The 17064-nt window shown below is 42.1% G+C and overlaps 1 protein-coding gene across 1 annotated transcript in view; it reads right to left on the bottom strand.

The window, feature by feature from the left end:
- The window catches only part of LOC131223649 (uncharacterized), a 107039-nt gene that overhangs the window by 48613 nt on the left and 41362 nt on the right, over window positions 1–17064 (bottom strand). Inside the window, exon 7 of the mRNA XM_058219103.1 lies at window positions 12029–12200. Coding sequence (XP_058075086.1) covers window positions 12029–12200 — 172 coding nt within the window. The remainder of the gene's footprint in view (window positions 1–12028; window positions 12201–17064) is intronic.

The raw sequence follows: 17064 nt of genomic DNA, 5'->3' as shown, positions 1-17064 counted from the left end.
TTCGTTCTGACATTAGGAGAGAGTTGCTCGCCAAGGACAAAGACACTCTTGAACAGATGTATCAAGTAGTGTTGGAGGTCGAGCAATACCTAAAAGCATCTTGGGAAGGCGGTTTGAGTCTCGTGATTCTGGTGCTAAGGCCAACCTTTCTGGGGCTAAGCCTAAGACTAGATATCAATACAAGCCTTCCAGTAGTGCTCAGTCTAGGCCTAAGGATGATAAGGGTAAAGGAGTTGTCGAGTCTAGCTTGCACAAAAGCGATACGACTAGGTGTTTTAAATGTCAGGGGTTTCGTCACTTTGCCCACCAGTGTGGCACAAAAGAGGGCACCAAGGTATTCCTTATTAATGGGCAAATAGAAGTAGTGCCCCCAGAAAGTGACGGTGAGGAAAAAGAATATGAGCCAACAGAGGTCCCTAGTGATGAGGAAGAGGGAGCGCAAGAGTGCGACCCTTGCAGTTATGCGTTGCGCCTTTGCCCAAGTAAAGAATACCAATGATTAGCGCCGCAATACGATCTTCTATACCTATACAAAATGTGGTGATAAGAGTTGCAAGATGATCGTGGATAGTGGTAGTTGTGCCAATGTGGCATCAACTGGCACTGTGAGCCATTTAGGCTTGAAGCTTGAAGCCCATCCTCAACCATATAGAGTGTGTTGGGTTGATGAGACTTCCATTCCAGTCTCGCACCGTTGTCTTGTTCCTATTCAGTTTAGATCATATAAAGACACTCTGGTGTGATTTTGTTTCCATGGATGTTGGTGTAACACCCCGAACTTTTCAATACCCGAGTATTGAAAGTCCTCGAGTGTTACCATGAATTTAGCCTATTATGTACACGTGTACGGTACCAATCTAGCTAACCTAACCCTACATCCATCCTCCAACGTGAATCTAACTGATTAAGAATGATCTTCATCCATAAATCAAGTCATCCGACCGTTGATTATGTGTACCTTCCCTTGACTAAATCGGTGAATAACTCTTTATTCATAATGATTTAGATATAAGTTCTTTTGTAAGAATTGTTTAAAAATAGGTATAGAACCATTAGATTTCACAAAACTCTCAAATCAGCAATAATTACGAAAATACCATTAGCCTAGACCCCTAAATTCTAGATCACATAGTTCCCATGATCCGTTTCATGTGAAATTTTATACCATGCCTATGTATCATAAATTAACCATACACGTCGAATTTCAGCCCTTAGATTACAGTAAACTAGCTACTTGACCTCTACATCCGTCCGTACACTTCTCCGATCAAGATTCTAATCCGTTCATCTTGTTCACCACATATGAATATGCTTAACCCACCATTAGAATTACAATATGAGGAACTTATACATGTGAAAAAGTCACTCGAATTTAACAATATACATGTCTTACCCCTAATCACTCCAGAAACTCGCTTTATGTCCATCAATTTACAAAACTAACAGTACAATCACCTAGATACATGATTAGAATACCGACAATTAAGTCTTGTTTTTAGCATGTCATCTAACCATCCATCGTATTTGGATCCCCCAAACGGGCCATCGGAAATTTAGGATAATCCGATCATTATGAAGATATTAGGTTATGTGTCCAAACCACCGGGTAATGTTTCAATTAGATGTGTACAACCACTGTTCTGAAGTACGGAGCATGTAAGCCATCTAAAAGAGCATCTTGGACATCCTTTGGAAATTGGGGCCCAAACTTGAACCATAGAGCACAAAAAATAAAGGGTACTCGCCAAATCTTAGGGCATTTGGATGGTACACTCTGACATAACGGACGTCAGAAGATAGTTGAGTAATAGATGGCAAATTTGTAATTAAGGGATGTCAAATGCATGGCACTATTCAACTATAAAGGTTTAACAGTGAACATCATTCTAAGTGTTATCCGATCATGCGGTCCACCTAGAGCTCGGATCTACTTCAAACTTGGGCCCGTGGGCCCACACAGCAAGCTGAAGTCGGTGAAGAGAGCGGATTTCCCGAAAGATAGCCATAATGGACCCCACCTATCACATGCAAATGAAACCAAGAAGTTCACATCCTAACTGACTTCTTGGTTCAAAGACGAACACAGTCCCCACGTGGACTAATGGTGTGGCCCACCCAAACCTCGAACCCACCCCATATTCTGGCCCGTGGCCTAACATTATCCCGCCAAACCAATGAACGGAGTGGATCTCAAGAAGGACATCACTAGTGAACCCCACCTAAACCAGCTAACAATCAATGTCAACACCTTCCCGGTGTTACAGCGATGAAACCGGATGGAAGAATGGATTTCACCCCACCTTCCTACTCCATGTGTGGGCCACCTGATCAATGAATCCACTCCAAACTTGAGCCCATGCCCTAAATTGACTAGATAAAATTGATGGCCAGGTTGGATCACACCACAAAAGCCGAACCAGCGGGCCCCATCCATCCTCAAGACGAGTGGAGTCAGACGCTGTTACAGCGTCTAAAAGAAACTCAGAAACTTCCCCCGTCCAAGAAATCTGGCCACGCCAGATCCACAAGATCTAGACTGTCCATACCAAAGAGAAGGGGATTCCGATCCCACCCTAGCTGACGAAAATAAGGAGAATTCAGTCGTTCTTGGTTTTCTTGCACTAAACATACGTCTGGGAGTCGCGTATGCAGGAACTGCGTAATTCACGAAGCCAAACAATGTGAGCAGAACATGAGTTTAGGGGCCAGAGACCGTCAGACACCAAATTAGGGCCGTTCAAGAAGATCCGTTCGGGCAAAAAGGATCCGAAGAAGAATGGGGGGCCACCACGCTGTTCCAATTCGTGATAAGCAAAAATAGGGCTGCATAAGGAAACCGACACCGTTTCCCCTGCTTACGCACCCAGGACCACATAAGGGTTTCGCAGGAATGATCCAGAAGTTCTTACATCTATAAAAAGGGACCTCTTCCGTCCGACTTGATAGAAGAAAGAGGAGAAATGTGAGAGAGAAAGAAGGAACAACGGACAACCTTGCTGGACATGGCAGCAAGGAAGAAAAAAGAAAGAGAGAGAGAAAGAGAAAGAAAAGAAAGGAAAGGGAAGAAAAAGAAAGGAAGAAAGAAAAAGAAAGGAAAGAAGAAGAAAGAGAAAGGAAAGGAGAGAGAGAGAGAGAGAGAGAGAGAGAGAGAATATGTGCTGAGTCGACTCGTTAAGTCCTGGACTAAGTCTGGGCCAGATTTGCGTCGAGCTTAGGGTTTTATCCTTTAGGCTTACACTAATTTAAGTTATTATATTTACCTTGCATTTACATGCCATTCTGTTATTTCATCTTACCTTTACATGCCTTCGCATTATTTTTATCATGTCTTTAACATGCCTCCGTGTTACCTGAATTCTTCCTGCAATTATATGTTTTACCATCAATTATTTGCCCTTTGAGATTTTAGTATAATGTTGTTTACAAGCGATCTTTGTGAAATTATGGGAAGCGACAGATACAAGCCTTGCCCTTGCCTTTACCAATATTGTTGAGTTAGCCCTTGCTACTCATCTCTTTGTTGAATTGGCCTTTGCCACTCTTCTCTTTCTTAAGTTGGTTATTACCACTCTCCTTATATCTAAGTTGGCCATTGTCACTCTTCTCTTTATGTTAGTGGCCTTGTGCTACCTATTTTAAAAGGGCTTGGGCGGGTGTCTTAATATTCCTAAACTTCCATGATTCAATGGGTTTTCCTTTTTAGTGCAAGTACCATGTCGGGAATCCCTCTTCTAGCTATCGAATAAATATCGTGGATGTAATGCGTTTCGGTAGCGGCCCTAGGGCGACACGTAATTCCATGTTTCATGGGTGATGGTGCACCAGTTGGTGTATGTGAATCGTTATATATACGTGTTACATCAATTTTTTTGGGGGGGTTGGTTGTCGCAATTAGTCGCTCCAATCGGGGTTGCATGATTCACCTGGTCATGTGTTGTATCCGTCTTGGGATAACCGCATAAATCCATGTTAAACGTGGGACACGCCGGCGAATCTCCGTAGTATGGGATGCAAGGCGAGTCGGATAACTATAATCGTATTCCACATTGTGGCGATCGCTAAGTGTGATAAACCGCATATACTTTGCTAGGCATGCATCTCATATAGATTACTTATGCATCGATACCTCTTGTAGTTGTGGAGTATGGGACGTATCAGAACTCTTACATCGCTTTTATGAATCTCTTGAATTACTGTTAATCTTAAAGGATAACCATCACTATGAGTAGGGCATTGACCCTCTCCCAACCGTACAAATGATGCAGATGATGTACAGATCGAAGACTTAGAGGACCGTCTCCCCATAGAAGACTATACCGAAAGAATACGAAGATAGTTTATTTATTTAGTTTTACACTTCCGCTACGAACTTGATTAATGTAATAAGCTTCCATTGAGAAGGCATTTGATTATTTATTGAATTTCTTTACTCTGATGAAATAAACAATACAGTTGATTTTATCCTCGTGAATGAGTACCTTCATGAATGTATCCGGATGCGATTTAAATAAGAAAATAATTAAAAAAAAAAAAAAAGAAGGTGAGATTTTAAAGCATCCAGTTTATATATTATTAACACCCGATTTTCTCAGGCACGAGTATAAACTCTGGCCGTGAAATTTCGGGGCGTTACAGTTGGCCACATCATTTTGGGTAGGCCTTGACTCTATGACAAGGATGTCACCATATTTGGTTGTTCGAATGTGTGTACATTCTGGTTTGAGGGCAAGAAAGTCAAGCTAAATCCTCTCCCACCCAAGAACACGACTGGAAAGGAGTCCACGACAGAGTGGTGTGAGCGGCTCAAAGGAATTGAAGGAATTGAAGTCCAAGTCTAAGCCTCTCCATATTCTAAATAATAAAGACTTTGAGTGAGAGACTGAGTCGGACTCGATGGTGTACGTCCTTGTGGCTAGGGAGAGTGCACCAAAGGCTAGTGTAGAATTACCCACTGAGGCCATTCCGGTAGTGGATGAGTTTCGTGATGTCTTTCCTGATAATCTACTAGATGAGCTTCTCCCTATGAGGGATATACAGCACGCCATTGATTTAGTCCCTAGGGCGACTCTACCAAACCTCCCTTATTACAGAATGAACCCAAAGGAGCATGCAGAGTTGAAGAGGCAGGTTGATGAGCTCCTGGAAAAGGGTTTTATTCGAGAGAGCATGAGCTCGTGTGTCGTGCCCACCCTGCTTACACCTAAGAAGGACGGCACATGGAAGATGTGTGTTGATAGCAGGGTCATCAACAAAATCACAATCAAGTATCAGTTTCCCATACCACATCTTAATGATATGTTAGATATGATGGCCAACACTACTATCTTCTCGAAAATTGACCTCAAAAGTGGTTATCACCAAATCCATGTACGCCCTGGCGACTAGTGGAAGACAGCCTTCAAGACGAAAGATGAGCTACAAGAGTGGATAGTCATGCCTTTTGGGCTGACTAATGCCACAAGTACCTTCATGCGTGTGATGACCCAAGTGTTGAGGCCCTTTATGGGGAAGTTCCTAGTCGTCTACTTTGATGATATCCTGATTTATAACATGACCAAGGAACAACAACTCAACCATTTGAGGCAGGTTTGTGAGATCCTTAGAACCGAAAAATTGTACATCAACCTAAAGAAGTGTGCGTTTATGTATAGCAGTGTTATCTTCTTAGGTTTTGTTGTGTCAGCTGAGGGTGTGTCGGCAAATCTCAAGAAGATTAAAGCCATTACCAATTGGCCTGAACCCAGGAATATTCACGAGGTGCACAGCTTTCATTGCTTGGCCACCTTCTACAGGCGGTTCATTCAAGGCTTCAGTTCTATTATGGCTCTTGTCACGGATTGCATTTTAAAAAAAAAAAAAAGAGTTTCAATGGACGAAAGCAACCTCAAAGACCTTCAATGAGATAAAGACTAAGATGACCGAGGCTCCAGTCATGCGACTTCTAGATTTTTTGAAAGTTTTTAAGGTCGCATACGACATGTCAGGAGTTGGTATAGGAGTGCTTATTCAGGAAGGGCACCCTATCGCCTTCTTTAATGAGAAACTAAATGAAGCGAAGCAAAAATATTCCACCTATGACAGAGAAATTTATGCGGTAGTGCAATCGTTGCCCGACTGGCATCATTATCTATTGCCGCAAGAATTCGTCTTATTCTCAAATTACGAGGCCTTGAGATACCTAAACTCTCAGAAGAAACTAAACCCTAGGTACGTCAAGTGTGCCCGGTTCCTTCAAAAGTATACTTTTGTGCTTAAGCACAAGGCAGGTGTAGAGAATAAGCCTGCCGACACGTTGAGTCGTCAAGTCGTGTTACTCGACTCCATGAGTGTCGAAGTCACAGGGCTCAAGCGTGCCAGAGAGAATTATTCTGAGTGCCCAGATTTTGGAGTTGTGTACGCATCGTTGTTAGAGTCCATCAGGAGCTAGCAACAAGTGTTTAATATTGAACGGATATTTGTTTAGGAGTGACCGTTTGTGTATACCTTGCACCTCCCTCCGCGATTTTCTTGTTTGGGAGTTACATTCAGGAGGGCTCGCGGGTCATTTTGGTCGAGACAAGATCATTGCCTTAATGGAGTATTCTATTGGTCAAGCCTCAAGCGAGACGTGGCCAAAATTATAGGGCGGTGTCATACTTGTCAATTGGCAAAGCAGAAAAAGAAAAATACAGGGCTATACACAACTTGCCAGTTCCATTCACCCATTGGTAAGACATCAGTATGGACTTCATGCTTGGGCTCCTCAAGAATATTCAGAAACATAATTCTATATTTGTTGTCATGGACCATTTTTCTAAAATGGCCCACTTTATCCCTTGTTCGAAGACCTCTGACGCATCTCACGTTGCCAAGTTGTTCTTTAGTAAGGTTGTCAAACTTCATGGGTTATCCAAAACCATAGTGTCTGACCGTGACGTGCGATTCATGAGTTATTTTTGGAAGACACTAAGGCATATGATGAGTATTAGGCTCCAATTTTCTTCTGCCTACCATCCCCAGACCGATGGTCAGAGTGAGGTGGTCAATAGGAGCTTAAGAAATTTGCTCAGGTGTTTAGTGGGGGAGCATACCAAGATGTGGAACACTGCACTACCTATCGCCGAGTTTGCATACAATAGTTCTATCAATAGATCTACAGGTTTAAGTCCTTCTGAAGTCGTTAGTGGTTTTAAACCTAGAAAGCCTATTGATCTTGTCCCTATGTCCCTATACCATAGGCCATCAGAGTCTGCAAAGTCCTTTGCACATCATATTCATTTATTGCATCAAGAAATCAGGCAAAAGATCAATACTAGTAATGAATATTATAAAATTTCTGCAGACCAATATAAACGATTCAAGGAATTCAATGTAGGGGACTTTTGATGGTCCATATCAGGCCAGAGCGGTACCCTTAGGGAGCCGTTCGGAAATTACATGCGCATAGCGCTGGACCATTCAAAATTACAAAACGAAACGGTCCGAATGCATACGTGGTAGATCTTCCACCTTCCATGGGAATTAGTTCTACATTCGATGTAGAGAATCTAGTTGCATTTTAGGAGACCACTGATACATTGTCCAGCCTTCCACCTAACCATCTCAATTCCCCAAACCTTTCCCTTGATCCATGGCCCCTTCCCGACCCATCTTTCCAGCCTCTACCTTCCATACCTACCCTTCCCACACCCAGAGAGGAGATAGAGGATATTCTATACTATCAGATAGTATCAACGTTGGATGGCAGCTTTCAAAAGTTCCTTGTCAAGTGGAAGTAACGCTCAGCTTTAGCCAATACGTGACTCACTGAGGAAGAGTTTCAGAGACTTAATCTAGACATCTTGGAGCGGTTCAGGAGTTTGTTTCGCCAGTAGCAAAACCTTCGCAGCCGAGGAGAGTTGTTGGGGACATCATACGCACGCCCCCCACCCTACGCACATATCCAGTGGAAGAGGGCCCCACTTTCGATCTAAATCGACGACGACATTTTTGGAGGGCCTCACAGTTAGGGGTTGTGCTATGGAGCATTGGAGTGAACCCGATCATCATATAGATTCTACCATCGGATCTCATGATCGTGGCCCACTACCTTAGATGATATAGGATTTTGAGTTTTGACTATTCTCGTTATTAGAAACATCATGAATGGCTTCGATTACGTAGATTAGTTATTATTTTATTTACTTCAGCTTTAAGTATTATTGTGCGCACATTGCGCAAGGGCAAAATTGTCTTTTGGGGTTTAGGGTTTTCTTATAAATAAGCAACCCGATGTAGGTATTTTCAATGAAGTTTATGAATAAAAATTATGCGTTTTTCTTCTTCTCTCTCTTTGGGTTGAATAATCGAATTGGGTGCGAAACCCTCCCTTCCTCGAAGGGCTAACTACCACGGTGCGAACCCACAACCATCCCAAATCATCCCTACATCTTTATACCCTACATCCATCATCTTCTACATCCCTCCCACCTTCAGATTCACCCCTTCTCGTACCCGAGTTCTCTTCTACAACAAATTTTCATATTCTGGCCCGTCAGAGGGGCTGAAACTTTGGCAGAGCACCACGCACAAACCATGCGTCGGATCGACACGAAATTTGGCATGGAGGCAATCCTACCCTAGCCGATCCTAACCTAGGAGTCGCTTTCTGACTTTATGGGCCCCACACACGTACAGATGAGCCGTCACGCATGTGCGCCCAAGGCCAACTACTGTCCACGCACGTGGCTCATCTCAAGTTCTATCTTTCCTCTATTTTCCTCCTCTTTAGCCTTAAATCCAAGTCCTTAACCCTAAAGAATCCCAAATCCCAATTATCCCCAATTTTGCAAACCATAGATTTTCCCCCAAATTGAAACATGGTGAATCTCTTGAATTAGGGAACAGTCCTTTGCAAGAATGGATGAATCTTACACTCATTTGGGCTTGTTTGGTTTATAATTTTATTTGATCCAGCCCTAAACTTGTCTAGGCTTGGACCCCCATAGATTCCCCTTTTTGAATATTTGATCGTATGTAAGATGTGGAATTTTGTGATTGTTTAAAATTGATATAATCTAAAGCTTGAACTCTTGCATGTCATATTTAATTTCATGTCCTACATCAGAAGTTTTATGTGATTGCCACATGCCAATTAAACAAAAGGTGAAATTTTATTGGATAGCGATAAGACCATCCAAGCTTTATGGGATATAATGTTCGGGTAGTTAGTGAACACGAGTTCATAAATGAATGTAGCTGAAACAAGGATGTTAAGATGGATAAGTGACAAGATGAGGAAGGATAGAATTAGAAATGAACACGTATGAGGGAAGTTAGGAGTAGCATGAATAGGTAATAAGACAAGGGAAAGTATACTATGAGGTTTTGGTCATCTGCTACAAAGACCATGAACTACGCAATTAGAAGGATTGGATTTGTTTAAGTAGAAGACTCTAAAAGGGAAAGGGGAAGGACCGGAAGGATGTGGGACAAGGTAGTAAGAAAAGAGTTGATGACCTATGGTTTAACAAAGGGTATGGTCCTTGATAGAGTGGAATGGCACAAAAGGACTCATGTAGCCGACCCCAGTTAGTTGGGATAACGTTTAGATGATGATGTCACATAGCCATTTGTATTTCAAAACTTTATAATCATCATCACTGCCTTGTCCAGCTCTTAGGGACTCACTTCACAAATAATGTTTGGCCAATATTCATATCCCAATGCCCTATCCTCGGTAACTGGAGCCCTCATGTCCCATCCCACGACCTCGAGCCAAGTCCTTTACTCTTCCCCTCATCCTCCCTTCAGGCCCTTCAACCCTAATAAAAGATCCACCTCGATGCAAACAACTCCGACTTTTATTGCACATAGTGGAAACATCTCAATCATCTGCATCAATTGAATGTTATATAAGATTAAAATTCTAGAAAGTATGACTGCACAAACTAACATTTTGATTGCAAAGCCTAGTACAACAATTTTGAGTTGAGAACATCACAAGTTATTCTCTTTTCAAAATTGGATTCAATGGTCACTTATGTATTTCTTTCATTCTCAAAGCAACATCTTGCCATGCCCATTCAAACTTGTTGGAGCTCCTTTCCAGTAAATGTCATTAGTAAGTTATAGCCTATAAGATAGCATACATCGGCAAATTATGAGTACATAATTTGACTAGACCTTTTTTTATATGCATTCATGCAATGTACAAAATAGTTGGCAAGGTATGTTATAGAGGATTTAGCTACCAAAGCATGAGTACTAAAAGATCCATAACCATGTTGTACACATGGAATACATGTAACTTTGCTGAATTTATGGTATTAGCATTGTTTGACATATCCCCGATATTATCTGTATCTATAGCTCGGCATCACCGATAACACTAGTAGCAATACCGATAACTGTGGTGGTATTGGAAATTCCAAGTCTCAGAGATGGATCACTAAGTATCACCAATATTTTCGATTGTGTAAATTCCAGGTGCCACTTATATCGATATCACCAATGTATTGCCAATATTTTTTACTACATAAATTCTAAGTATCACTTGTATCGCCAGTGTATTAGCGATATTTCAATAATATTGCCAGTGTAGATATTGCCAAATTTTTGTTTATTAAAAAAAAAATTCCATTTCATTTTTTTATGCGCACATGGTTGTATGCAATGGTTGAAGATAATATCGATAATATCATGATATTATCGTTATCGCAACATGGGCGATATCAAGACCACCGTCTCTCATTTCCTTTCAAGTTGTCGGCAATTTCTTGGTGAAATATCGTGTATTGTCGATATTCTGAAATATCGTTAGACGTTTGGATGGAAGGTTGGATGGTTGGATGGATAAATGGGATTGATGGGATGGTTGGACTGATTTCTTACAATAACAAATGCATTTACACCCCCATTAAATGGAAACTTATTATGAATACATTCTTTTTACAATTTTTTTATTCCTAAATATGCAAATATGTGTATTTAAGCATCTCCTGAAGTTTCACTGAAAAATTCCACAGTTTTCCTCATGTTTCCCCACATTTCTAGTTATCGGCGATATCGATATTGTTTCCGTATCCCCATTCCCCGGCCAGCGAAACTTGTACCGATACCGATACTTCAAACACTGTGTATTAGAGAATAAATGAGAAGAAAGTATGAAAGAAACAATGACAGAACTTGAGATCCTCTCTCACTTAGTCTCTTATTTATAAGAATGGGGAGATAAGAGCAGGTGGCTTTTTTAACAAAAGATAAATATAAGCATATGGTACTCCACATGAGTATCATAGATAGCGCACACAGTGTGATGTTTCTAACAAATTTAATCCAAATTTATCCTCCAAGGGACCCATTATGGATGGAAAATAATCCAACAAATACATTAAATGGACGATTTACTAGTCCAAATAATGTATATCATATTCACAATTTACGATTACCTAATCAATCTAGGTTTGGGTAAAGTCACAGTTTAGGTGGGGCCTATGGTTTGAATGGTTTGATTCGAGTTTCCTTCCCTCCCTCTGCAACTTAAGCCAACTATCGGTTGGCACACCAACACATATACCTTCATATTTTTCTACCCACACACAACATTTTGCCAATGGTTGGTTAAAAGTCCCTAACCACTCTTCTAATGTATAGTATAGATAACTATCAACAAGTTCAACTCAACATGGTAGCAATGCATCAGCTGGTCCCTAGCACAGGTAAAGAAGGATGGATGTCAGCTGGGCGGCCAGTTAAACTTTTGCCAAGTGAATTATGCAAGCCAACCACAAATAAAAGTAACAAGGCTGTGATGATGATGATTGTGATTTATTAACTAGACTAGAAAAGATCCATTCTAAGATGGGCTCCCTCGCCTTTCTTTATGACCACCAAGGAAGATTCTCTCACATCAATGCAAGTTTCTATCTCCAATGGGTATTACACAAGTACATTAGTTTCAAGTGACCAAAATTCAAAGATCTAATCTAAAGAATATACATCAATACAAATTTAGTTTGAAACCATATAAATATAAACAAAAACAAGAATTATGGATAGCTGAACTCACGAATTTAGATACGAATAACTCATACAGTCCTTCCAAATGCATGAGCCTTATTGGAACCTGGCTGCCAATACGATCGGCCTCATACCTTCTGGTAAAAACCATTCCCATATTTTGAATTCCAATGTATGCTTTCCGTGAAGGATCATGCACCGGAACAAATGCCGGCCAGATACTGTGATGTGGAATTTATCCAAGAGATCAGTACATATTGGATGTCGCACATTTTCTCAAATTAAAAGTAACAGATCAAGTTAGACAAAAGCTAAAACGATAAATTAGCATGTACAGCTGTGCTCATGCATGAATACACTAAGGAAAACATACAGTGCAATTTCAGACAGTTAGGTTACTAAACATTATCTTAGTCAAGGACTCAATGCAATAAATTAAGATTTCGAACAGCAGTTTGAAGAACAATAGAGGAAATATTCAGCATTTTCAGTAACAAAGAAAATCCCCCCATCATTTGATAATTATAATATCAACTGCAAATGGCATAACAAAAAGAGTTGTTTGCCAGAAATGCCAATTACAAGGAGGCAAGGTTCATTGTAGCTACACCAAATCAACTCAGTGGTAGTGAGCACTGATACAAGTCACCTGAACAGGCATCTAGTATCACCCTGATATATGCAAGCTCAAGACATGCAGCTCAGCCTCTACAAATGAGACAAAAATAAACTATATAACTTCCAGATACGTCGCCTTTTTGCTCATTACTCGCTACAAGTGAGACATGTTGATGCAACACAACTAACCACTTGCTCTAAAAGCTCGAACTGATAGAGCATGGCGAATCAATCCCTTTATCCCATAGCCCAGGCCCCACTTCACATGGGTCTCGCCTCACACGGGCCGCCCATCCTGAGTGTGCCCCCACTTCACACAGGCTACCCCATTCAAGCCCGGTGTGAAAATGCCCATGCATTAATCACCCCCAGCGAGGAGTCTCGAACATGAGACCTCCCGCTCTAATACCACTTTAATGCAGGAAAACTAACCACTTGCTCTAGAAGCTCGAACTAATAGAGCGTGATGAATCGATCCCTTAATCTCATAGCCCAGGCCCCACTTCACATGGGTCAGGCACTCGGCCAAACACCCCTCGTGGGTCCCACTTTACATGGCTCTTGCCTCACACGACCCACCCGCCTCACACGGGCCGCCCACTCCGAGTGTGCCCCCGCTTCACACAGGCTACCCCACTCGAGCTCGGTGTGAAAATGCCCCCACATTACATGTTTAAAAGCTTTAGCCTGTCCTCCCAAATTCTTGCAACAAAGGCATCAGTGAAGTTGAAATTCCACGATCCAAGTTTCAAACCAGTAATTTGGGGACCTAGAGATTTACTTGATTGAGGTTCATTTTTCAGTTTTTTCGTCTAAATGAGTCAATATATACTACTGATATAATATATATATATATATATATAACCAACAACATTCTATGTCGTGAGTCGTTACCTACCTAATGATTAGCCCTACTGGACAGGTTGGATGTTATACACACACACCATGCTGGGCCACACAAAAAACTAGCTACACAGTTTTCTCATCTACAATTGGCTGCATGCGAGACATTACTCGACCAAGTCATATCTGCATGCAAGCTCATTTTCAATCATGTCCAACAGACCAACACAACTTTTTCCTTGTTCCTTTTATTTTTTCATTTGATCATGAGAATTCGTAAGGAACAAAAGGCCAATAAAATACTCAGGGATGATGAGAAATCATCCCACCCAACGACTAGCAAGTGGAAGCAGACTTTCCCACAACAGAAATAGAGACACTCTATGCACAAGCCCATGCATCCACTAGCCTAAACCAGCCTCAAGCAGCTCCTAAGACGATTGATTGACAATCATAAATTATATCAGAAGTGATGACTCCTCTAAAGCCGGGAAACATTGAGGCCCATCTTGCAACCATGGTTTGGATTTTACACATAAATAACCACCAAGGATCCTTGATCTTCAAAAAACCTGGAGTTTCATTCTTTTCAAATCCCCTACATCATAGAGAGCAGGATCAATTTCTACAAAATGCTCCCACGAGGATGGAATGGGATGAATGGGCCTTTCTCCCAGCTTGCCATGACATTTAGCAGAAACCCATTAAGGACAAGGATACCCCAAAAAATTTGGGGAAAAGAAACGGAAGAAAGAAATTTGATTCCATACTGTCTGCAGACTTTCCATGGATAAAACGATGGCTCCTTGACTCCTCTCTGCACATGGTGCACATATTACCTCCCTTCCCCCCTCAAGTGAAACCCTGAACTCTAGGCGGCACTAGAAACTTCCGCACCTTCTCAAGTGTTGAAATAGAGCTATTAGAATCTGTCTTGAAGAAGGGATTTCATAAAGAACGCTCTATTTTTTATGGATAAATTGAATTTATTAAAGAAAGACAACACTAAACTACAACAAAGTGCAGCAGGACTATGGAAAACACTTTAGACAGACCAGCAGAAAACCACGCAAAAATAGAACAGCACAAAAACCATCTCGCCGAAGCCATAAAACACCCTAACACAAAGAATAACCCACAGCTAGAGCAAAATCAAAAAATAAAATATTAAAAAGGCCAAGCTTCTAGGTTGGCACAGCGGCACCGGAGGTTCAAGATACATGTGCGATGGTAATAGGCGTGTAGGGAGTTGTTGGCTTAGATACGAACGTAAGACAAACACACATCCAGTTCAGAGAGTATGCAGGAGGCTCAGGCAACATGCGCCCTCTTGAGATCAAAGCGCAAAGAGTAGATGGTTCTTCGGAAAAGGAGGGGATACTACATGTCCGGTGAGGTGGACATCGCTTCACGCATGTGTTTTCTCCACCTATGTTCCCCCACTCATGCGGAGCCCCTTAATTATGGCATTTGTGTAGCTGAAGAGTTAAGCTTTGCACATGCAAGAGCCCCTCCCTTTTAAACGTAGAAGTAGTTGATTTCTCATCTCTTGTCAAGGTAGCAGGCGTGCAGTTGGCCATAGGGAGCCTGAGAAAGGGTAGGAGACTAAGAGCGGATCCCTAAGAATGTCATCTCTTTCCATCAGATTCCCTAGAAGGCTATCAATTCCTGGTGATGGCATCCTCCAAGGTTGGGTTGTCACATGCAGGTAAGGAAGTGGGCTATGCTACGTGCTACAAAGGCTAGGCTTCTAGGTTGAGCAAAAAAAAAAAAAAGTTTAGGCTTCTAAGTCGGCACAGCGGCGCCAGAGGTTCGAGATATGTATGTGATGGCAATAGGCGTGTAGGGAGTTGTTGGCTTAGAGGCGAACGTAGGCCAAACACGCGTCCGGTTCGAAAAGTACGTAGAAGGCTCAGGCCACGTATGCCCTTGAGATCGAAGTGCAAGATTAGGTGATGCTTTGGATGAGGAGGGGATGCTAGGTGTCCGATTAGGTGGACATTGTTTCACGCACGAGTTTTCTCCACCCATGTTCCCTCACTTGTGCATAGCCCCTTAATTATGGCGTTCGTGTAGCTGAGGAGTTAAGCTCTAGCACGCATGAGAACCCTCCCGTTTAAACCTTGAAGTAGTTGATTTCTCATCTCCTGTAGAGGTAACGAGCGTGTAATCAAGCCATAGGGAGCCCGAGAAAGGGTAGGAGACTAGGAGCAGGTCCCTAGGAATATCATCTCTTTCCATCAAATTTCCTAGAAGGCGATCAATTCCTAGTGATGGCGTCCTCCAAGGTTGGGTTGTCACATACATATAAGGACGTTGGCTATGCTATGTGGTAAAAAGGAGGTATGGTTAAGCAAGCTTTGATTCCGGTGGTCCAGGAAAGGGAGACCAACCTAGAGGGGAAAGGCAGTCATGGTCAATCATTGCGAGAGAAGCAGTCCAGTGGTGGGCTTCTGCTGGAGCCACTGGACATCTCGCCACTTTAATCGGCTATCAGTTTTGACAAGGAGGCTGGAAATGGCAGAGGGTTATCAGTGCACAAAAATTTCTCACCAACAAGGGGGGCACATCTCTATGGCCCGGGCCATGCACTGTATAAAGGAAGCTATCGGTCATGTCGGTAAGATGGTTGAAGTGTTCTTCAGTGAATGCGAGGACCTCGTTGCTTTGTTCTAGTTTGTTGAGAGGAGAGGAGCCCAGAAGTCTCAAGATGCTCAATAGAGGCAAACTCAAAAAAAAAAAAAAAAAAAAAAAAAACACCAAAGGGAGTAGGGAGTTGACAAGTCTTGAGTCCTTTAACTATAGGTCAGGGGCAAGCTTCAGAGGTGAGAAGAAAGGGAAAGGGGCTAAGGCGGTGCAACAATGAAGCTGATCAGTTGGAAAGTTGGGGGCTTGGAATGCATGTAGAAGAGAAATCGGATCTAAGACTTTCTATAAGAGCTCCATGGTCCAACTAGTTGCCTTTTAGGAGATCAAGCTTTAGTCATTGGATGATAGGATTATTGCTTCTTTATGGGGAGGAAGGAATAGGAACCAGGTGGCCCTAGATGCAGTAGGGACTGCGGGAGGAATATTGTTTCTATGGGATACAAGTGTGTGGGAAAAGGAGTGGTGGGGGGGTCTATACTCAGTTTTGATGCTCACAAGGGATGTGATGTTGGATTTCAAATGAGTGTCTATAGCAGTATACAGGCCAAATCATTTAGCTAAGCGCGCTACATTTTGAGTTGAGTTGGACTCTGTGCACAACAATTGGCAGTTCCCATAGTGTCTAAGGGGAGACTTCAACGTGGTAAGATTTACCTTTGAGAAATGGAATGGAGGACGCATTACAAGAAGTATGAGGGACTTTTCATATTAGGTCTCCAGGAATGACCTTGTGGACATTCCAATGGGAGAGGTTAAGTTTAATTAGAAAAATGGGCAAGAAAGGAGCTGTTATGATGTAGGATAATTAACCACTTGCTCTTAAAGCTCAAACTGATAGAGCATGGCGAATTAATCCCTTTATCTCATAGCCCAGGTCCCAAATCCATGGATTAGGTCCTCGGCCGAACCCTCCTCATGAGCCCCAAATCCATGGGTTCCGCCCCCTCGTGGGCCCCAAATCCATGGGCTCCGCCT

This window comes from Magnolia sinica, chromosome 13 (genome assembly GCF_029962835.1).
Source record: "Magnolia sinica isolate HGM2019 chromosome 13, MsV1, whole genome shotgun sequence".
NCBI lineage: Eukaryota > Viridiplantae > Streptophyta > Magnoliopsida > Magnoliales > Magnoliaceae > Magnolia > Magnolia sinica.
The sequence above is the reverse complement of the archived record's forward strand: the minus strand, read 5'-3'. Positions and strand labels throughout refer to the sequence as shown.